The sequence below is a fragment of the Oncorhynchus kisutch genome, unplaced genomic scaffold (genome assembly GCF_002021735.2).
Source record: "Oncorhynchus kisutch isolate 150728-3 unplaced genomic scaffold, Okis_V2 scaffold3584, whole genome shotgun sequence".
In the NCBI taxonomy this organism is placed as follows: domain Eukaryota; kingdom Metazoa; phylum Chordata; class Actinopteri; order Salmoniformes; family Salmonidae; genus Oncorhynchus; species Oncorhynchus kisutch.
The window spans coordinates 271,161-296,069 of record NW_022265529.1 but is presented as its reverse complement, the minus strand read 5'-3'; the positions used below and the strand labels follow the sequence as shown (position 1 = coordinate 296,069).

At 41.3% G+C, this 24,909-nt stretch overlaps 1 protein-coding gene across 1 annotated transcript; it reads right to left on the bottom strand.

Annotated features, from left to right (window-relative positions):
- Nucleotides 1-8,020: 8,020 nt before the first annotated feature.
- Nucleotides 8,021-18,861, bottom strand: LOC116371717 (zinc finger protein 852-like). The gene is made up of 4 exons (XM_031820696.1): nucleotides 18,323-18,861; nucleotides 17,811-17,908; nucleotides 17,500-17,677; nucleotides 8,021-9,074 (listed from the first exon to the last, which is right to left on the bottom strand). Exons 1-4 carry the CDS (start codon nucleotides 18,540-18,542, stop codon nucleotides 8,524-8,526), a joined length of 1,047 nt encoding a protein of 348 aa, XP_031676556.1. The 5' UTR covers nucleotides 18,543-18,861; the 3' UTR covers nucleotides 8,021-8,523.
- Nucleotides 18,862-24,909: the final 6,048 nt, after the last annotated feature.

The window sequence follows — 24,909 nt, the reverse complement described above, 5'->3', positions numbered from 1 at the left end:
AACGATAATATCTTAGTTAACTTGGAGTCACGCGATGATATATTGTGTGGTCCTCCCACTACGACTTGGGAACCCATGCAGTTTATTAGGCTACAGATTAAATAAATGATGAACTTCACGTGGTGGTGAAAGTCCATGTGCTGAGCTTGATGCTCATTTCCAATACATTTTGAGGGTCTTATTCTGGTGACATGATTGATGCTTGGTTGCCATTTGACAAATAAAATATTATCACTCTTATCCATAATAATCTCATCATGTAGGTAGCCTACCAGCACTGTATCTTTGAGCTGTTGGCTACAGTGCACGGGACAAGAGGACTTTTGCTATATAACTCAACGGTTTTTCAAAACCATCAGTAGAGTTGAAAATGCGATGGAAACCCATTTAACTTGCATTTTTCATTCAGTACATGGGTATTCAACAGGAAAACATTTTTTCCGTGCACTACGTCATCACGCAAAGACTTTTATCCGCAATAAACCTGTTTGATGCAAACATTTCCAGTGGGAAAATGTATATATATATATTGTTTTATGCAGATTTGAGAATATTCACATGAAAATCTGTAGCAAATTACATGGAAATTTAGCTACTAAGGTGGATATTGATCCAACACCTGCCGCTTATTCAAACCAGCCCACTTGGCAAAGACCTCAGTTCAACATTCAGTTTCTCGTTACATTTCTTTGAAACGGATTTTGGTTGCCAGTTGTGTGAAAATTAATAAAAATACCTTATATAAATCCAATCCGTTTTCCACATTGAATAAACATCATCACATGGATTTGTTTTGTTGAAATCAAATCAAATGTTATTGGTCAAATACACATGGTTAGCAGATGTTATTGGTCAAATACACATGGTTAGCAGATGTTATTGGTCACATACACATGGTTAGCAGATGTTATTGGTCACATGCACATGGTTAGCAGATGTTACTGGTCACATACACATGGTTAGCAGATGTTATTGGTCACATACACATGGTTAGCAGATGTTATTGGTGACATACACATGGTTAGCAGATGTTATTGGTCACATACACATGGTTAGCAGATGTTATTGGTCACATGCACATGGTTAGCAGGTGTTATTGTGAGTGTAGTGAAATGCTTATGCTTCTAGATCCGACAGTACAGCAGTATCAAACAGATGATATCTAACAAATTCCACAACTAAACCTAATACACATAATCCAGTAAAGGAATGGGAAATATAGAAGTAGAAAACATGGATGAGCAGAAACACAGCAGCTAAGATGCAATATATAGTGAAGAATAGATAGTAGAGGATACAGTATTTACAGTTGAAGCTAAAGATTACATACACTTAGGTTGGAGTCATTAAAACTCATTTTTCAACCACTCTACAAATGTCTTGTTAACAAACTATAGTTTTGGCAAGTCGGTTAGGACATCTGTGTTAACGACACAAGTAATTTTTCCAACAATTGTTTACAGACAGATTATTTCACAATCCCAGTGGGTCAGAAGTTTACATATACTAAATTGACTGTGCCTTTAAACAGCCTTGGAAAATTCCAGAAAATTATGTCTATAGCTTCTGATAGGCTAATTGACATAATTTGAGTCAATTGGAAGAGCACCTGTGAATGTATTTCAAGACCTACCTTGAAACTCAGTGCCTCTTTACTTGACATCATGGGAAAATACATAAAAATCTGCCAAGATCTCAGAAAAAAATGGTAGACCTCCACAAGTCTGGTTCATCCTTGGGAGCGATTTTCAAATGCCTGAAGGCGTCCTCTGGTCTGATGAACCAAAAATAGAACTGTTTGGACAGTTTGGATGCTTGCAAGCCGAAGAACACCATCCCAACCGTGAAACACATAGGTGGCAGCATCACGTTGTGGGGGTGCTTCGCTGCAGGAAGGACTGGGGCACGTCACAAAATAGATGGCATCATGGGTGAGGAAAATTATGTGAATATATTGAAGCAACATCTCAAGACATCAGTCAGGAAGTTAAAGCTTGGTCGCAAATGGGTCTTTCAAATGGACAATGATGCCAAGCATACTTCCAAAGTTGTGGCAAAATGGCTTAAGGACAACAAAGTCAAGGTATTGGAGTGGGCATCACAACGCCCTGACCTTAATGCTATAGAAAACAGATCATTTTTACCCTTTTAAAAATAGTTATAAGGGGAGGTCCGGGGGATGTCTGTCTTTGAAAGGGTCATTGTAATATTTAAGATGTCCCCTTTACTGATGACCTAAACCTAAAAGTCAAGGGGTCTGAATACTTTCCAAAGAAACTGTAAGTGATTGAGGAGAGAGCATCATTGCTATATTCTAATTACAATCATTGACCCATAAGGGACCACATGACCAAAGCAATGCGTGACCCATGCAGAATTAAAACTATATTCATCTTAATGAGAAATATAATCGAATAAACAAATGTTTGCATAACCAAAGACATGAAAACGGGTGGGAACATTGTATTTAGCTAGGATTTCATAAGGCCAGGAATGTCATTGAGAATAACAATAGACAATAGTTAATGTTGCTAGTTTAGGGATGAAGATAGTGAAGGTTCATCGATGTTAAGCATGTTTTTTAATATGACGTGGAAACAATGTTTATTCAACCAGTTGGAGGCTTGTAAAAGCCCACAGGAAAGTGGAATGAGGAACTCTTCATTGAGACAATCATGAAACAGCAATCTGTGGGTGAGTTGTAGTGGATATTATAATATAAGGATCTGCTGGAGTCCAAGTCAAACCAAGATTCTTTACTTCTGAGCTCAGAGAGAACAACAGAGTTTGGTATTTGGTATTTTACTAGGATCCCCATTAGCTGTTGCAAAAGCAGCAGCTACCCCTCCTGAGGCCAAAACAAAACATGACACAATTGTCACGTCTCTCGTCGGAAGGCATGGACCAAAGCGCAGCGTGGTAAGTGTTCATGATTTTTATTGAATCAAAAAACATTCGAACAAAATAACAAAGAGAAGAACGAACAGTTCTGTAAGGCAAATCAACTATACAGAAAACAACTACCCAAAAAACACAGGTGGAAAAAGGCTGCCTAAGTATGATTCACAATTAGAGACAACGATAGACAGCTGCCTCCGATTGGGAACCACACTCAGCCAAAAACACAGAAAAAGAACCTAGAATGCCCACCCTAGTCACACCCTGGCCTAACCAAAATAGGGAATAAAAGCTTCTCTATGGCCAGGGCGTGACAGCCGCTCTGTTCTGGGCCAGCTGCAGCTTTACTAGGTATTTCCTTGCAGCACTGGACCACACGACTGGACAATAATCAAGATTAGACTAAACTAGAGCCTGCAGAACTTGCTTTGTGGAGATTAGTGTCAAAAAAGCAGAGCATCTCTTTATTATGGCTAGACCTCTCCCCAGCTTTACAACCATTGCATCTATATGTTTTGACCATGACAGTTTACAATCTAAGGTAATGCCAAGTAATTTAGTCTCCTCAACTTGTTCAACAGCCACACAATTCATTACCAGATTCAGCTGAGGTCTAAAACTTAAGGAATGATTTGTACCAAATACAATGATCTTAGTTTTAGAGAGGTTCAGGACCAGATTATTACTGGCCATGCATTCCAAAACAGACTGCAACTATTTGTTAAGGGTTTTAGTGACTTCATTAGCTGTGGTTGCTGGTAGCTTATATAGTTGAATCATCAGCATACATGGACACACATGCTTTGTTTAATGCCAGTGGCAGGCCATTGGTAAAAATAGAAAAGAGCAGAGGGCCTAGAGAGCTGCCCTGCGGTACATCACACTTCATATGTTTGACATTAGAGAAGCTTCCATTAAAAACCCTCTGAGTTCTATTAGATAGACAGCTCTGAATCCACATCATGGCAGAGGTTGAAAAGCCATAGCACACACATTCTTAAACAACAGGTTATGGTCAATAATATCAAAGGCTGCACTGAAATCTAACAATAGAGCTCCCACAATATTCTTGTTATCAATTTCTCTCAACCAATCATCAGTCATTTGTGTCAGTGCAGTACATGTTGAGTGCCCTTCTCTATAAGCATGCTGAAAGTATGTTGTTCATTTGTTTACAGAAATATAGCATTGTATTTGGTAAAACACAATTTTTCCAACAGTTTGCTAAGCGCTGGCAGCAAGCTTATAGGTCTGCTGTTAGAACCAGTAAAGGCCGCTTTACCACTCTTGGGTAGTGGATTAATTTGGCTTCCCTCCAGGCAAGAGAACAAAGACCTTCCTCTTGGCTCTTATTAAAAATATGACAGATAGGAGTGGCTATAGAGTCAGCTCCTGTCCTCAGTAGCTTTCCATCTAAGTTGTCAATGCCAGGAGGTTTGTCATTATTGATCGATAACAATTTTTCCACCTCTCCCACACTAACTTTACAAGTTTTTTTTCCATCATTCTTTATATCATTGATCTTGGCTTCTTAATAAGTTTATTATTTTTGTTGAGTTTGGTCACATAATTTCTCAATTTGCAGTATGTAAGCCAGACAGACTTATTAGCCACTCCTTTTGCCCCAACTCTTTCAAACATACAGTTTTTAAATTCCTCATCAATCCATGGAGCCTTAACAGTTCTAACAGTCAGTTTTTTAACAGGTACATGTTTATCAATAATTGGAAGAAGCAATTTCATATGGTAAAAACAGGTAAACACATTATGAGGCAACAATATAAGACAATGGGAGCACTGTGTATGTTCTCTGATGAGTTGTGAGTCAATGAGATGTGAAATATCAATATACATGCTAAGAAAAGTAATTTCTCTCTCCTGTGTGGATGTGATTGTGTGATTGTGATGAGTAATATCTTTTCACAAAATCTAACCTTTTGTAAGCCTTCTCCTCTGTGTCTCATGTTCTTTCAGGCTTCCTAAATGGGCAGAAGCATGGCACCCTGGGATCAGTGGTAATGCACCTCCCCTGTGTGTATTATCTTGTGCTGTTTCAGGGTCCCTAACAGGGTAAAACACTTGCCACACTGGGAGCAGTGGTAAGGCTTCTCCCCTGTGTGTATTCTTTTGTTTTTTCAGATCCCCTGCCCCGCTGAAACACTTGCCACACTGGGAGCAGTGGTAAGGCTTCTCCCCCGTGTGTATTCTCTCGTGCTGTTTCAGGGCCCCTCCCTGGCTAAAACACCTGCCACACTGGGAGCAAATCTGTTGTTCTGCCCCTGATCAGGCAGTTAACCCACTGTCATTGAAAATAAGAATTTGCTCTTAACTGACTTGCCTAGTAAAATAAAGGTACTTTTTTTTTAATGTGCTCTATACAGGTAGAGACACATTGCCTTTTGCAATGTGGGCACTGCTTCATGTGGCAACACCAAAACTCACCTAAATATCCCATATGCCACTGGGTGATAAGTTTTCATTGTTTTTGGGCACCATTATGTGAAGTGTTATTATGTGTTATTAGCGATGAGCTTTGGTCAATTTAGCTTGGAATTTGCCGGCAAGGGTAGCCTAGTGGTTAGAGCGTTGGACTAGTAACCGAAAGTTACTAGTCCTCATGGATTCATTACACAGTCTATAATTACATTCATTGAAATGCTAATCCTTTGCACATGAACGGACTCTCATTCGAGAATAATTGCAACGTATATATATGTTGTCTCTTCTGTTGGATTCCTCCATCGTCCTGTAGGGTTCATCAGAGCCTCTGGTTAACTTTCATTGGGATCCTCCATCGTCCTGTAGGGTTCATCAGAGCCTCTGGTTAACTTTCATTGGGATCCTCCATCGTCCTGTAGGGTTCATCAGAGCCTCTGGTTAACTTTCATTGGGATCCTCCATCGTCCTGTAGGGTTCATCAGAGCCTCTGGTTAACTTTCATTGGGATCCTCCATCGTTCTGTAGGGTTCATCAGAGCCTCTGGTTAACTTTCATTGGGATCCTCCATCGTCCTGTAGGGTTCATCAGAGCCTCTGGTTAACTGTCATTGGGATCCTCCATCGTCCTGTAGGGTTCATCAGAGCCTCTGGTTAACTTTCATTGGGATCCTCCATCGTCCTGTAGGGTTCATCAGAGCCTCTGGTTAACTGTCATTGGGATCCTCCATCGTCCTGTAGGGTTCATCAGAGCCTCTGGTTAACTGTCATTGGGATCCTCCATCGTCCTGTAGGGTTCATCAGAGCCTCTGGTTAACTGTCATTGGGATCCTCCATCGTCCTGTAGGGTTCATCAGAGCCTCTGGTTAATATTGAAGTCACAAAGTCTTTTGTAGTTTTAGGTGGTTAGAACCAAATCAAAAGCAATGACGGCAAAATGCAAAAAATAATTTGTTCCGAGGCTCCGTCCGCGCTGAGATTGTTGATTGGCAATTAAGTAAACTAAGATGTCGAATTTCTATAGTCACTGTACAGCCTTTGGAGTGACCCCACGAAATGGGACATCAGCCAACTCAGTGACAACCACTGAACACAAATATATATAGTTTACAAAAATATTAGCGTCTTAGCTCTTATTGCAGGATTTTGACTGTGGTACATCACCTCCCCAGTCAACCTATTGTGTGGATTGAACATTCATATTGGACTGTACAGCCTTACCTATAGACGTACACCACCACCGATCACAACTTCCTGTTTCCATCACATCTGTTCAGTTTTTTTTTTACACGGTATGACTTCATTCACATAAAAACTTCCCATAATGGTAAATCAAGATATAAACAGCCTAATTATTTTCCCCTCAGGAAGCTCTGGTAAACAGTTGATGTAGTGCACTGCTGCCACCACCAGGCCTGGAGGGCATTTTGACTTAGCAAGCTAGCTGTGTTAGCAAGCTAGCTGTGTTAGCAAGCTAGCTGTGTTAGCAAGCTAGCTGTGTTAGCAAGCTAGCTGTGTTAGCAAGCTAGCTGTGTAGCTGTGTTAGCAAAAGACGTAGCAGCTAACTAACCGGCTACTGAACAACCTATTGTGTGTATTGAACATTCATATTGGACTGTAGCAGCTAGCTAACTGGCTACTGATCAACCTATTGTGTGTATTGAACATTCATATTGAACAGCCTTACCTATAGAGTAGCACCACCACCCATCAGCCCGTTCTCTTCTTGATGTCAAAGCTGCAGTGTATTGTTGCTGTAGGAGTTTATGATTAATAATTCTATTTACTTCAAGCCCCACTAAGATGTCACCATACTATTCATTTAAAGCCCCTCTGTCAGATATAAACCATCAGAGTGGGAAACCAACTGACATGGAAACAATGGAGCAAATGTATCACTATCAAAGGAGTGTATTATGACATCAGATATAACTACTCAGACATTCCAAATATCACTTGATTATCAGAGGAGTTTATTATGACATCAGATAGAACTACTCAAACATTCTAAATCAGGCTTCATCCATATCATGAAGGTGGATATTGATCCAACCATTTCCAAAGTAATGACCGGGCTGATGGAAACAGGATATGCCTTTACAATTTTATAAATGCAAATAGACAATTTGTAAGTTCGTTTTACATGGTGGGATCATTTTGTGTCAGTAAACATTTATGAGCGAGAAATGGTGGTGGAAACTCCTTCGTGCGCAAATATTTATATAATAACCATCAGATCTTAGTTAACTTGGAGTCACGTGATGATATATTGTGTGGTCCTCCCACTACGACTTGGGAACCCATGTAGTTTATTAGGCTGCAGATTAAATAAGTTATGAACAACACAGGGTGATGAAACTGCATGTGATAAGCTTGATGCTCCTTTCCAATACATTTTGAGGGTCTTATTCTGGTGACATGATGATTGACGCTTGGTTGCCATTTGACAAATAAAATAATATCTCTCTCTCATCCATAATAATCTCATCATGTAGGTAGCCTACCAACACTGTATCTATGAGCTGCTGGCTACAGAGCACGTTGCCATGTTTCTGCATATAAAACAACAGCTTTTTAAAACCATCAGTAGAGTTGACAATGTGATGGAAACCCATTTAACTTGCATTTCTCATTCAATACATGGGAATTCAACAGCAAAAGTCCCCCCAGGGACACATTCATACAAATATTTACACATTAAGTTTATTTAAAATAAACGCAGTTGACAGTGAGAGGACGTTTCTTTTTTTGCCGAGTTTACAATTAACATTTTCCATTTACAGAGTCTGTGAACATTTTAATTTCATTAAATCATCAGTGGGCCAACAATGCAAATGTAAACAATGGAACTAATGCATCACATCCAAATATCACTTGATTATCTGTAGTGCTGGAGGAATGACACACCCAGATAAACACACACATGAGAGTTTAAGAAATGATCCATTTAACACATGGAACCTGATCTACTCTATATTCAAACTGACAGACTCCATATTCAATTCATGTTTTCCAATAAAAACATACAACTATATGTTTAAGTATAACTTTGTACAATTACATTTCATCTGGTATAAACAGGTAAACACATTCTCAGTCAACAATATAAGACCATGGGAGAGCTGTGTATGTTCTCTGATGAATTTTAAGTCAACGTGATGTGAAATATCAATATACACCTAGGAAGTAATTATTCTCCCGTGTGGATTCTCACATGACGTTTAAGTGACCGTGATGAGTAATATGTCTTCCCACAGTCTGAGCATTTGCAAGGGTTCTCCCCTGTGTGCAGTCTCGTGTGTTCTTTCAGCTTTCCTGAATGGTTAAAACGCTTTCCGCAGTGGGAGCAGCGGTAAGGCTTCTCCCCTGTGTGTATTCGCTTATGAGCGTTCAGGTTTCCCGACTCTCTAAAACTTTTTCCACAATGGGAGCAGTGGTAAGGCTTCTCCCCTGTGTGTATTCGCTCGTGAGATTTCATGTTTCCTAACTTGTTAAAACTCTTTCCACACTGGGCGCAATTGTGTGGCTTCGCTCCTGTGTGTATCCTCTCATGTCTTTTCAGGCTTCCTAATCTGGTAAACCTAGTTCCACACTGGGAGCAGTGGTAAGGCTTCTCCCCTGTGTGTATTCGCTCATGAGCTTTCAGGCTTCCTAACTGGTTAAAACTCTTTCCACACTGGGAGCAGAGGTGTCGTCTTGCTGGTTTGGACATCTTTGGTTCCTCGAAGATTGGTGTTCCTCCTGCCAAAGACAGTGTTTATTTAAAGAGAGACGTAAATTGAAATAATTGATAATCATAACAATGAGCAATCCATCAGATGGGTTTACACCCATTCCCCCTCTAATCAGTGGACCTTCCCCCACGGAAAGATTGATCACTGACCTCAGCAACAATGCAAATCCTAACTATGCCGAGGGGCTGGAAATTTTCGATTTTGATGCCATAAGCGAGAAAAATGCAGACATTGGGACAGACGCTCTCCAAAATAGACCATCAGGCAGAGGCCTTGTGAAGGTTCTCTCCAGTTTAGCCCTCAACTATGCCCACCAGTAGAGATGGACAGTGTACCAGTACCTCAATGCCCAACAGAGGTACGAGCAGGAAGCTGGGGAGCTCAAGGCACAGGTGGAGAGAACCAAGGAGCTGGCATCAAAAGCCGAAAAAGATAAGCTACTGCTATCCGAGGAACTGTGTGTGAGAACAGATAAACACTTAAAACAAAGAACAAACTCTTGACCAAGTCCATATTCTAAAGGAACAACTCGTTTTAGCCAAAACAAAATATGATGCTGTCCACGCAAATCAACTTGATGCCCTGCAAATGGTTGTGAATGAAACTCAAAGCAATAATGTTCTATTTCAAAAGCTGCAGACCAAAGACAATCAGTTAACTTCTTATGGCTGGGGGCAGTATTGAATAGCTTGAATGAGTAAACTGCCTGCTACTCAGTCCCAGAAGCTAAGATATGCATATTATAAGTATATTTGGAAAGAAACACTCTGAAGTTTCTAAAACTGTTTGAATGATGTCTGGAGTATAACAGAACACATATGACAGGCAAAAACCTGAGAAAAAATCCTAACAGGAAGTGGGAAATCTGAGGTTTGTAGTTTTCAACGCATCCCCTATTGAAGATACAGTGGTATATTGGTCATCTTGCACTTCCTAATGCTTCCACTAGATGTCAACAGTCTTTAGAACCTTGTTTGATGCTTCTACTGTGAAGGGGGCCGAATGAGAGGGGGATGAGTCAGAGGACTGCCAGGAGCCATGATCTGACAATGCGCGTTCATGTGAGAGTTAGCTTGCATTCCATTGCATTTCTACAGACAAAGGAATTCTCTGGTTGGAACATTATTGAAGATTTATGTTAAAAACACCCTAAAGATTGATTTTATACTTCGTTTGACATGTTTCTACGAACTGTAACGGAACTTTCTGACTTTGTCTGCTCGTGCGTCATGAATTTGGATTACAGGGCTGAACGCGCTAACAAAAGGAGGAATTTGGACATAAATTATAAACTTTATCGAACAAATCAAACATTTATTGTGGAACTGGGATTCCTTGGAGTGCATTCTGATGAAGAACATGAAAGATTAGTGAATATTTATAATGCTATTTCTGACTAATGTTGACTCCACAACATGGTGGATATTTCTTTGGCTGGTTTGGGCTCTGAGCTCCGTACTCAGATTATTGCATGGTATGCTTTTTCCGTAGAGTTTAAAAAAAATCTGACACAGCGGTTGCATTAACGAGAAGTTTACCTAAAGTTCCATGTATAACACTTGTATCTTTTATCAATGTTTATTATGAGTATTTCTGTAAATTGTAAATTTTTGGACATAAATGTGCACTTTATCGAACAAAACATACATGTATTGTGTAACATGAAGTCCTATGAGTGTCATCTGATGAAGATCATCAAAGGTTAGTGATTCATTCTCTCTCTATTTCTTCTTTTTTGTGTTTTTCTGTGACTTGGCGGTGACCTAACGTAATCATTTGGTGTGCTTTCACCTAGGCAGGGTAGCCTAGTGGTTAGAGCGTTGGACTAGTAACCGGAAGTTTGCAAGTTCAAACCCCCGAGCTGACAAGGTACAAATCTGTCATTCTGCCCCTGAACAGGCAGTTAACCCACTGTTCCTAGGCCGTCATTGAAAATAAGAATTTGTTCTTAACTGACTTGCCTAGTCAAATATAAATAAACTGTAAAGCATTTTTGAAATCGGACACTGTGGTGCGATTAACAACAAGACCACCTTTAAAATGGTATAAGATACTTGTATGTTTTTAATTTAATTATGAGATTTCTGTTGCTTGAATTTGGCGCCCTGCACTTTCACTGGCTGTTGTCATATCGATCCCGTTAATCGCAGCCCTAAGTTAATGAACACAATGACCAAGTTGGAGGACAAAACAGCAGAACTCATTGAAGTCGCTGACTTAATGAAGGATGAGAAAAACCAGGTGAGAAAGTTGGAAAAGGTGACCTCTAAACAAAAGGGAGGACATCGCACCACTGGAGACCTCTCACTCCACACTGGAGACCTCTCACTCCACACTGGAGACCTCTCACTCCACACTGGAGACCTCTCACTCCACACTGGAGACCTCTCACTCCACACTGGAGACCTCTCACTCCACACTGGAGACCTCTCACTCCACACTGGAGACCTCTCACTCCACACTGGAGACCTCTCACTCCACACTGGAGACCTCTCACTCCACACTGGAGACCTCTCACTCCACACTGGAGACCTCTCCCTGCAAACCATGACAGATAGGTATGAGGCAGAGCGGAGCAAGGGCGACACCTATGTGTCTAAAATAAACACCCAACTCCCAGGTGGACTCTGCGATGCAGCAGAACACCACCCTTAGGTATCATCTGGAGTAACTCCAGAACAGTCACGCGCTATCGCGGGACAACCAAACCAAGCAACCTAGCTCACATTCGGAGCTCAGAGAACGAGGGAATGTAAACGACAGGAGATTTCAGCCTCTTTCTCTTGGCCAGTCGGCCCACGGTGACATGGGGCCTCCTCGCCAACACAACCACAGCTTGACATTTCCTCTTGGCCTTTCAGCCCACAATTCCCAACGGGAGGGTGCAGATCACTCGGCGGGGATCGCCTTGACAAAATCATCAAAAACTTCCGCCTCTTTGACCCTTTCAGGAAAGCCAAACAACACAGACATTCTTAGCAGACATAGAGGACGCCTTGGATGGCTATCCAAACGCTACGAATGCCTACAGGCTCTACCTATTGAAGCGAACGTCCAATAGACACGTGACAAGGTTCATCCGTCTACAAGAGCAACACGTGCAAAACTGACTACACTAAACTTGCCACGGTTGTGAAAATAGAATTCAGTGGTTCTGCGACTCGCAAACACCGGCTTCGTTTAGCACCGGCTTCGTTCAGCTTACTTTGGCATGCCAAACAGGATAATCTATGTGGACGACGTTCTCATGAGAAGTGAGACTTGGTAACATCACCTCAACGGACCAAGTTCTCAACCAACTCGGGTGAATTGTGGCCCATTTCTCCTGACAGAGCTGGTGTAACTGAGTCAGGTCCTTGCTCGCACATGCCTTTTCAGTTCTGCCCACACATTCTCTATAGGATTGAGGTCAGGGCTTTGTGATGGCCACTCCAATAACTTGGCTTTTTTGTCCTTTTCTCCAAAAAGTACAATCTTTGTCCCCATGTGCAGTTGCAAACTGTAGTCAGGCTTTTTTTGGGCGGTTTTGGAGCAGTGGCTTCTTCCTTGCTGAGCGGCCTTTCAGGTTATGTCGATATAGGACTCATTTTGCTGTGGATATAGATACTTTTGTACCCGTTTCCTCCAGCATCTTCACAAGGTCCTTTGCTATTCTTCTGGGATTGATTTGGACTTTTCGCACCTAAGTACGTTCATCTCTAGGAGACACAACGCATCTCCTCCAGAGTGAAATGACAGCTGCGTGGTCCCATGGTGTTTATACTTGCGTACTATTGTTTGTACAGATGAACGTGGTACCTTCAGACATTTGGAAATTGCTCCCAAGGATGAGCCACACTTGTGGAGGTCTTCCATTTCTTTCTGAGGTCTTGGCTGATTTCTTTTGATTTTCTCCTGGTGTCAAGTTTGAAGGTAGGCCTTGAAATACATCCACAGGTACACCTCCAATTGACACAAATGTCAATTAGCCTATCAGAAGCTTCTAAAGCCATGACATCATTTTCTGGAAATTTCCAAGCGGTTTATAGAGTATGTAAACTTCTGTAAACAAATGTTGGAAAAATGTGTCACAAAGTAGATGTCCTACCCCACTTTCCAAAACTAGTTAAAAAAACTAGCTGGTTAACAAGAAATTAGTGGAGTGGTTGAAAAACGAGTTAATGACTCCAACCTAAGTGTATGTAAACGTCCGACTTCAACTGTATACACGCAGTGCCTCCGGACCCCTTGACTGTTTTCCTAAAACTGATTAAATTGTTGTTTTTTTAGCTCATTAAAAATGTACAAAATATACCCCGTAATGACAAAGCAAAAACAGGATTTTAGATTGTTTTTTTTTACAAATTAAAAACTGAAATACTACATTTACATAAGTATTCAGACCCTTTACTCAGTACTTTGTTGAAGCACCTTTGGCAGTGATTACAGCCTCAAGCCTTCTTGGGTATGACAACACAAGCTTGGCACACCTGTATTTGGGTAGCTTCTCCCATTCTTCTCTGCAGATCCTCTCAAACTCTGTCAGGATGGATGTTGCACATTGCTGCACAGCTATTTTCAGGTCTCTCCAGAGATGTTTGATCAGGTTCAAGTCCGGGCTCTGGTTGGGCACCTCAAGGACATTCTGAGACTTGTCCCGAAGCCACGTCTGCGTCGTCCTGTTGGAAGGTGAACCTTTGCCCCAGTCTGAGGTCCTGAGTGCTCTTGAGCAGGTTTTCATCAATTATCTCTCTGTAATTTGCTCCGTTCATCTTTCCCTCGATCCTGACTAGTCTCCCAGTCCCTGCCGCTGAAAAATATCCCCACAACATGATACTGCCACCACCACACTTCACTGTAGGGATGGTGCCAGGTTTCCTCCAGACCTGACACTTGGCATTCAGGCCAAATAGTTCAATCTTGGTTTCATCAGATCAGAGAATCTTGTTTCTCATGGTCTGAGAGTCCTTTAGGTGCCTTTTGGCAAACTCCAAGCAGACTTTCATGTGCCTTTTACTGTTCTCTGTACCTTGTTCCGTTCATCTCTCAGTCCCTGCTGCAAAACATCCCCTTCCTGATGCCAAGTTTCCACCAGACGTGATGCTTGGAATACAGCTCTGGTTGGGCCACTCAAGGACATTTGGAGACTTGGAGTTTTCCAAGAGTTTTCCAAGCGAGCTGTCAGGTGCCTTATACTGAGGAGTGGCTTCCATCTGGCCACTCTACCAGTGCTGCAGAGTTGGTTGTCCTTCTGGAAGGTTCTCCCATCTCCACAGAGGAACTCTGGAGCTCTGTCAGTGACCATCGGGTTCTTGGTCACCTCCCTAACCAAGGCCCTTCTCCACCGATTGTTCAGTTTGGCCAGGCAGCCAGCTTTTGGTAGAGTCTTGGTGGTTCCACACTTCTTCCTTTTAAGAATGATCGAGGACCTTGTGTTTTTTGGGACCTTCATGCTACCTTAACATGCTGCAGAAATGTGTTGGTACACTTCCCCCGTTCTGCGCTGTCACTCAATCCTCTCTCCTTTGACCTCAGGGCTTGGTTTTTGCTCTGACATCCAAATCACGTGCAATCAATTTAATTTACCACAGGTGTACTCCAATCAGGTCGTAGAAACATCTCAAAGATGATCAACGGTAACAGCATGCACCTCAGCTCCATTCCGAGTCTCATAGCAAAGGGTTTGTATACTTATGTAAATAAGATATATATTTTTTTAATACATTTGCAAACAGGTCTGAAAACCTGTTTTCGCTTCGTTAAGGGGTATTGTGTGTAGATTGAATCAGGCTGTAATGTAACTAAATATGGAAAAGTCAAGGGGTCTGAATACTTCCCGAATATAGTGTATATAATAATGTATATAGCCATGTTATACAGTATGAATAGGCTTGTTCAGTCACATGTCATGAATTCACTATGACATCATCATATTTACATACATTTTACGGGTCGAAAAGTTTTTTTTCTTTCTCAGACCTCAATAAACAACTCCAGGTGAAAGACAAAGGCCATAGCTGTAATAAAATAACAAATGAACTGGCAAAGCAGCAGAGCGAGGCCCGCATCCAGCAACGTCACTAGTCACGTTTTTTAAGCCGTTTCAGTACAGCACCACAGGGAGAGAGAGGGGGAGCAGCCGTTTCAGTACAGCACCACAGGGAGAGAGGGGGAGAGCAGCCGTTTCAGTACAGCACTACAGGGAGAGAGAGGGGGAGAGCAGCCGTTTCAGTACAGCACTACAGGGAGAGAGGGGGAGAGCAGCCGTTTCAGTACAGCACTACAGGGAGAGAGAGGGGGAGAGCAGCTGTTTCAGTACAGCACTACAGAGAGAGGGAGAGCAGCTGTTTCAGTACAGCACTACAGGGAGAGAGAGAGGGAGAGCAGCTGTTTCAGTACAGCACTACAGGGAGAGAGAGGGGGAGAGGGAAAAAATCCACAGGACTAGTTTCAATATATGGAAATCACTTAGGAGTTTCTGGATGTTGGGTAAACTTTTCCTTTGAAGCATCATTGAGAAATAATGAATTGAAGTTGGAACATTTGTAGGTTAAGAATGTTGGGCCAGTAACAGAAAGGTCTCCGGTTCAAATCCCCACGCCCGCAATATAGAAAAAAATCTGCTGTTCTGAACTTGAGCAAGGCAGTTAACCCCCAACAACAACTGCTCCCCAGGCAAAGATGACGTGGACGTCGATTAACCCCCTGATTCAGAGGGGATGGGTTCAATGCGAAGACACATTTAGGGTCAATGGATTCAGTTGTGACTAGACATCCCCTTTCCTTCCATCACAGTCCTCCTTTAAGACTCCATAATGTTTCATCATTAGATGCTCCAGTCCTCCTTTAAGACTCCATAATGTTTCATCATTAGATGCTACAGTCCTCCTTTAAGACTCCATAATGTTTCATCATTAGATGCTACAGTCCTCCTTTAAGACTCCATAATGTTTCATCATTAGATGCTACAGTCCTCCATTAAGACTCCATAATGTTTCATCATTAGATGCTACAGTCCTCCTTTAAGACTCCATAATGTTTCATCATTAGATGCTACAGGCCTCCTTTAAGACTCCATAATGTTTCATCATTAGATGCTACAGTCCTCCATTAAGACTCCATAATGTTTCATCATTAGATGCTACAGTCCTCTAAGAGAGATCTTTGATGAAAACCTGCTCCAGAGCAGAACCTGCTGGGTCTGAATACTTAAGTAAATGTAATATTTCAGGTTTGTATTTTTTTAAATTAATGAAACTTTTTGTTGTTGTTGCTTTGCTGTTATTGTGTTTTTAGAATAAGGTTGTAACCTAACGGCTCCAACAGCAGAAATGGCCTCAAGCAAAACATAAAAATCCCAGGATGGGACTAGCTGTTTGGGTACCAACAGATCAGGGGGTTCCACTGTATCGTTGTTGCAGCCTAAATGGACAAATACACATTTAGAGTTGAAAAGGCTTCCCTTCCTCAGAAAGCAGCTCTGAAACAGAGCAACAAAGGGACTGATTTGTTTCTGATCTCATCATCTATTAAATACACAGACCCCTTGTTGTATTTCATTTCGCACAAGCATTTCGCTACACTCGCATTAACATCTGCTAACCATGTGTATGTGACAAATAAATTTGATTTGATTTGTGCTGTAGTGAGTGTGTGGAGGACGGTCACGTGTGTTGAGATGTAGAGTACATGAAATCAATAAAGTTAATCATTTCCAAATGAAACCATGTTCTGTTAAGGTCTATATAGTATATATATTAAACCATGTTCTGTTAAGGTCTGTATGTTGGAGTTCAGGCTTCATTTGAGAGTAGGAAATGAAAGGAATGTTGTCCATTACAGAGATGGAGGCCAAGACAAAACAAATAAGCTTGTTTTAAAATATATATTTGCCATGTTTAACAAGCCCTGTAGATCAGATGTTAATGAAGCAATACAGACCACATTGAAGTGTCTTGAGTTTTGTTTGCCTGTTCTACAGTCTTGTAAAGATAGGGGGATTGACCGGGACAGGCAATGTCACAAACCATACTGTTTTCAGGAAACATGTTTGTAAAACAAGCACCTTACTTCGGATCATCTTGAAACTTTCTCTCTAAAGCTAACTTTTATCAAGGTTTTATATGGTCTATTGGTTCCTCTCTAAAGCTAACTTTCATCAAGGTTTTATATGGTCTATTGGTTTCTCTCTAAAGCTAACTTTTATCAAGGTTTTATATGGTCTATTGGTTCCTCTCTTTTCATTGGCAGAATCTTATTTCAGTGTTACGATATTCATAACATCCATATCCACCAGTCTATCTTCCTGTCAACTAACAGAACTCTGCTGGTTGTCCTGGTAACAGATACCAGTCCATCTTCATGTCAACTAACAGAACTCTGCTGGTTGTCCTGGTAACAGATACCAGTGGGCAGATCTATTGTATTTGTTCAAACCAAACTACAGCACTTACTTTGATGAGTCAAATCTGATCCTTTCATCTCTTCTCCTCCTCTCACAGTTCCACTCAGCCCCATTGTTTTCCTGCAGTCCACCAGCAGCACAGACAACCTCTTCATACCCAGCAGTAAGGTGCTACTGGGAAAGGCATGACACGGGGACTCCGGGAGGCTGGAAGGGCTAGCGTTGTCCTGGTAACCATAAAGAGGGGACACAGACACATATCATTATGGATGCTGATGTCACCGCTGTCATGAAATGCTTTACAGAAGCCCAGACCAGACCCCGAGAGCAAGCTGTTTGCTAGTCCAGACCAAGCTGTACCATCTGGTGTTCTGATCTGGAGAGACTCTTCTCTGCCTCGTCAGCATCAGGATGTTGTTGAGGCTCCCCAGAGGATCCACAATAGTCATGTCTCTCTCCTGTGTGAACAAGAACATCAAACAGATAGTGAACTTATGACCGTCTATTAAAATCATAGGGTCTTAGACGAGGCATTAGTCACTCTAAACAGGGCCTAAAATGCAAATGTTAAAGGGTAGTTCCACGAAATGGCGTCCCTTTGATATTTTAAGTGTAAATTATGCTCCAATATTGCATTTTAAAAACCTGTTATACTAGATGAGATGCACTTTAAATGTAGACCACGTGGATAATTTAATAAATCTAATTTAAAAGACCCCAAAATATATGTACCAAAGGCAGATTGACCCTTTAACAATTCCTACAGTACTGAACAACATATTCAAGTGTAGAACTTCAGTAGAATGCCACTTTAAAAACCACATTAGTTTAATAACTGCATAGTTTGTGTCCCTGTTGAAGACAGTACTCACTGGTGTTAATCTGATATTCTGTCTCCTCCTCTTTCACTCTCAAAACGTCTTCCTTCTTCACCTCTACTGCGATAGCATCCTCTTCCTCTCTAAAAGGTTCTTCCTCTGTTTCCTCAATAACATCATCTTCTTCTTTCACGACAATGTTCAACCCCAAAGCTTCATTCTGCATACAGCAGACCTCTTCTTTAGCAGGGGAGGAGTAGTTTAGTGAACTCATGGTCCGGGATGTTAGAATTAGCGACTAGCCTAGTGCTAGTAAGGTAGCATTAGCGGCTAGGCTCAGTATCAATGTTTAACAACTTTGCAAATTGAACAAGCAAATTACGTTAAAGTTAACCAGTTGACACATCAAATGAACTGCGTTTACAACACTGAGATTAGCTAATGTACAATAACATGGTCTAAAGCGTCAATATTTCAGTTTTATGTTTGCTAGCAAACTACCGAGGTGGTTGAAAGAGTTGGCGCCTTGTTGTTCCTGAAGAAGCGTCCCGTCCAGTTAGTTATACGTCACACAAGAAGAGTCACCTGAAAGACGCCCATCGTCATCTGCTGGCTGGAGTGGGTAACGCAGTTTGGAAACAATAGTTACTACACTTTTTGTATTGGATAGAACGTCATAATAATTTAACAATAAGCTGATATATTTTCTCTTTTGTCTTACAAATAATACGTTTCTGTACACAGACGTAGCAGCTTAATATGAATATGTAGATGATAAATAAATACTTCCATGAATAGGTAGTGTGTTAAAACACATTTGCTCTGTTCATTTTTTCACATTCGTCTTTATCTAGATGTTATGGTACTAATCAATTAAAGCTAAGCTCTTTAAGATACAAATCATCCTGTAAACAACAGAGCAAATGCATCACATGCAAATAGAACGTGATAATCTGTGGTGCTTTACACTGAGTCTACAAAACATTAAGAACACCTGCTCCTTCCATGACATAAACTGACTAGGTGAATCCAGGTGAATCCAGGCTAAAGCTATGATCCCTTATTGATGTCACTATATAAATCCACTTCAGTCAGTGTAGATGAAGGGGAGGAGATGGCTGAAATAAGGATTTTAAAGCCTTGAGACATATGAGACATGGATTGTGCATGTGTGCCATTCAGAGGGGGAATGGGGAAGACAAAATAGTTAAGAGCCTTTGAACAGGGGACGGTAGTTGGTCCCAGGCGCAGGTTTGTGTCAAGAACTGCAATGCTGCTGGGTTTGTCCAGCTTCCCATGTGATTTGTTTTCTCATGAGCATGGCCTTATTTCTATTACAGCATATTGGATGACTTTCATTCATATTCCATTCACCCTGTTCAATGTAACAGCAACAGGTTTAGGCTACTATATGATACTCTAATTGTCCCTATACCCATCATGAGATTGCTACAACCTAGCCTATGAATGGAAGTTTAGAATGTAGGTGCACACAGGTCGAGATACATTTTTTAGGTGACAGACAGTGACATATGGACAGACAGTCGTGAAGACATCAGCAACTAACATCAGCAACTAATTATCATGGTCCAAACACACCAAGACAGTCGTGAAGAGGGCACGACAACAACTTTTCCACCTCAGGAAGGTGAAAAGATTTGTCATGGGTCCCCAGATCCTCAAAACGTTCTACAGCTGCACCATCGAGAGCATCGGTTGCATCACCGCCTGGTATGGCAACTGCTCGGCATCTGACCGTAATGCACTACAGAGGGTTGTGAACATCACTGGGGTCAAGCTTCCTGCCATCCTGGACCTATATAAAGAAAGCCCAAAAAATCTGATACTCCAGTCACCCAAGTCATAGACTGTTTTCTCTGCTCCCGCACGTCAAGCGGTACCGGGGCGCCAAGTCTAGAACCAAAAGGCTTCTTAACAGCTTCTACCCCCAAGCCATAAGACTGCTGAACAATTCATTAAATGGCCACCTGGACTATTTACATTGACCCCCCCCATTTGTTTTGTACACTGCTGCTACTCGCTGTTTATTATCTATGAAATGTCACTTCACCCCTTACCTACATGTACAAACTACCTCGACTAACCTGTACCCCCGCACATTGACTTGGTACCAGTACCCCCTGTATATAGCCTTGTTATTGTTATTTTATTGTGTTACTTTTTATTATTTTTTACTTTAGTTCATTTGCTCAAATTTTCAAATTCTCTTCTTCAACTCTACTGTTAAGGGCTTGTAAGTAAACATTTCACTGTAAGGTCTACACTTGTTGTATTCGGCGCATGTGACAAATAAAGTTCGATTTTATTTGACAAATTCAGGTATGTTTATCCTGTTTTTTTTCTGTTTAAGAAACCTTTGTCAACAGATGTCTCTGAATGTCCTTGAGTGGCCCAACCAGAGCCCGGATTTGAACCCGATCTAACATCTCTGGAGAGACCTGAAAATAGCTTTGTAGCGACGCTCCCCATCCAACCTGACAGAGCTTGAGAGGATCTGCAGAGAAGAATGGGAGAAACATGAGGCTCCTGCTGCTCTCAAGGGCACATTGACATATTTAGTCGTCTCTGGGATTCAAACCAGAGACCTTTCAGTTGCTGGCCCAACACCATTAACCGCTAGGCTACCTGCAGCAGGAGTCCCATGTTGACAGGAGAGCCCACCATTATTTCTCCCTCATTATGAACATTCATATTGGTCAACAGTCCTACTGTGTGTATTGAACATTCATATTGGTCAACAGTCAGCCTATACTGTGTATTGAACATTGATATTGGACTGTAGCAGCTAGCTAACTGGCTACTGATCAACCTGTTGTGTGTATTGAACATTCCTATTGGACAGCCTTACCTATAGAGTAGCACCACCACCCATCAGCCCGTTCTCTTCTTGATGTCAAAGCTGCAGTGTATTGTTGCTGTAGGAGTTTATGATTAATAATCCTATTTCAAGACACACTAAGATGTCACCATACTATTCATTTAAAGCCCCTCTGTCAGATATAAATCATCAGAGTGGGAAACCAACTGACATGGAAACAATGGAGCAAATGTATCACTATCAGAGGGGTGTATTATGACATCATATAGAACTACTCAGACATTCCAAATCAGGCTTCATCCACATCATGAAGGTGGATATTGATCCAACCATTTCAAAAGTAATAACCGGGGTGATGGAAACAGGATATGCTTTTACAATTTTATAAATGAAGACAGACAATTTGTTATTTTGTTTGACATGGTGGGGACTTTTTGTGTCAGTAAACATTTATAAGCGAGAAATGGAGGTGGAAACTCCTTTATGCGCAAATATTTATATAATAACCATCACATCTTAGTTAACTTGGAGTCACGTGATGATATATTGTGTGGTCCTCCCACTACGACTTGGGAACCCATGCAGTTTATTAGGCTACAGATGAAAATAAGTTATGAACTTCACAGGGTGGTGAAAGTGGAGGTGATGAGCTTGATGCTCCTTTCCAATACATTTTGATGGTCTTATTGTGGTGACATGATGATCGATGCTTGGTTGTCATTTGACAAATAAAATAATATCTCTCTTATCCATAATAATCTCATCATGTAGGTAGCCTACCAGCACTGTACAGTTGTGGCCAAATGTTTGGAGAATGACACAAATATTAAAGTCTGCTGCCTCAGTTTGTATGATGGCTATTTGCATATACTCCAGAACGTTATGAAGAGTGATCAGATGAATTGCAAATAATTGCAAAGTCCCTCTTTGCCATGCAAATGAACTGAATCCCCCAAAACATTTTCACTGCATTTTATCCCTGCCACAAAAGGACCAGCTGACATCATGTCAGTGATTCTCTCGTTAACACAGGTGTGAGTGTTGACGAGGACAAGGGCTGGAGATCACTCTGTCATGCTGATTGAGTTCGAATAACAGACTGGAAGCTTCAAAAGGAGGGTGGTGCTTGGAATCATTGTTCTTCCTCTGTCAAACATGGTTACCTGCAAGGAAACATGTGCCATCATCATTACTTTGCACAAAAAGGGCTTCACAGGCAAGGATATTGCTGCCAGTAAGATTGCACCTATATCAACCATTTATCGGATCATCAAGAACTTCAAGGAGAGCGGTTCAATTATTGTGAAGGCTTCAGCGTGCGCAAGAAAGTCTAGCAAGCGCCAGGACCGTCTCCTAAAGTTGATTCAGCTGCGGGATCGGGGCACCAACAATACAGAGCTTGCTCAGGAATGGCAGCAGGCAGGTGTGAGTGCATCTGCACGTACAGTGAGGCAAAGACTTTTGGAGGATGGCCTGGTGTCAAGAAGGGCAGCAAAGAAGCCACTTCTCTCCAGGAAAAACATCAGGGACAGACTGATATTCTGCAAAACGTACAGGGATTGGGCTGCTGAGGACTGGGATAAAGTCATTTTCTCTGATGAATCCTCTTTACGATTGTTTGGGGCATCTGGAAAAAAGCTTGTCCAGAGAAGACAAGGTGAGCGCAACCATCAGTCCTGTGTAATGCCAACAGTAAAACATCCTGAGACCATTCATGTGTGGGGTTGCTTCTCAGCCAAGGGAGTGGGCTCACTTACAATGTTGCCTAAGAACACAGCCATGAATAAAGAATGGTACCAACACATCCTCCAAGAGCAACTTCTCCCAACCATCCAGGAACAGTTCGGTGACAAACAATGCCTTTTCCAGCATGATGGAGCACCTTGCAATAAGGCAAAAGTGATAACTAAGTGGCTCGGGGAACAAAACATTGATATTATGGGTCCATCGTCAGGAAACTCCCCAGACCTTAATCCCATTGAAAACCTGTGGTCAATCCTCAAGAGGCGAGTGGACAAACAAAACCCCACAAATTCTGACAAACTCCAAGCATCGATTATGCAAGAATGGGCTGCCGTCAGTCAGGATGGACAATTGCAACAATACTGAATGAACAATGAACACTTTTATTTGAACTTAATATAATACATATTATGGGCTTTTGATGGGTTCTTAAGGTGATTCCACAGGTTGGTGGTATTTTTTGATTTAGCCGTTGCTGACCCCATGCTTACATCGTTATCACAAATAGGACACCTTGCTTTCCCTGGTGCCAATTCCATGTAATAGTCCCACACTGGTGCTCTGCTTTTCTCTGCCATCTGTAAAACACACACACACACACACACACACACACACACACACACACACACACACACACACACACACACACACACACACACACACACACACACACACACACACACACACACACCTCTGAAGTGACAATGATACTGAAGAGTCTGCTTAGGAGACAAACACTCTCAACTGTTTGAATAAAAATAGTTTAAGTTACCTGTGATGAATGTTGAAAACAAAAACTGTCATTTCTATATGCAGGAAATCCTATTTTAATAATGGACATGGTAAGAATTGACTACCAAAGTGCGAGTCATAATTCCCAGGACACCTTCTAGCAACATCTGAAAAGCAGTTCCTTCATTCATTTATTCCATAGGATATTTTTAGATTCACTTCAAATAAGGTCTGTGTTTCCTGTAGGATTACACCACCTTGCCAATTTTATAACTGTGTAGATATCCATAGGACAAGGTAACTCTGATCAATATAATATTTGTTTGTAGAGTGGATTTATGAAAATATGTTGACAAACGTTACCTTATCCTAGTGAGATTTACACGGGTATCAAAACGCAGAGGCGGTTTAAGCACGAAACACAGACCTTATCTGACGTAGATCAAGACATTCTCTATGGAAGACATGAACGGTAAAATAACGAAGGAACCCCTTTCAAGTTAAATAAAGGTGAAATAAATAAATAAAGTTCAGCCGCAAGTTATTACAGGAATTATAACGCGTCGACTATTTCTCTCTAAACCACATACCTTTGACTATTACGAGTCTGCTGCTGCCTACCACCCCTCAGTCAGACGCTCTATCAAATATCAAATCATAGACTTAACTATAATATAAGCCTTAGGTCAAATTCGGAAACTATCACCTCGAAAACAAAATGTTTATTCCGTTCCGTGTTTTATCTGACGGGTGGCATCCATGAGTCTAAATGTGCCTGTTACATTGCACAACCTTCAATGTTATGTCATAATTACGTAAAATACTGGCAAATTATTTCGCAAAGAGCCAGGCGGCCCAAACTGTTGCATATACCCTGAATCTGTGTGCACTGAACGCAAGAGAAGTGACACAATTTAACCTGGTTAATATTGCCTGCTAACCTGGATTTCTTTTTGCTAAATATGCAGTTTTAAAAATATATACTTGCATATTGATTTTAAGAAAGGAATTGATGTTTATGGTTAAGTACACATTGGAGCAACGACAGTCGTTGATTGATTGTTTTTTATAAGATAAGTTTAATGCTAACAAGCAACTTACCTTGGCTTACTGCATTTGCGTAACAGGCAGTCTCCTCGTGGAGTGCAATGTCATCAGGTAGTTACAGAGTGTTGGACTAGTTAACTGTAAGGATGCAAGATTGGATCCCCCGAGCTGCCCCTGAACGAGGCAGAACGTTCCTAGGCCGTCATTGAAAATAAGAATGCTTTTGTATCTGACTTGCCTAGTTAAATAAAGGTGTAAATAAATAAATTAATAATAAAAA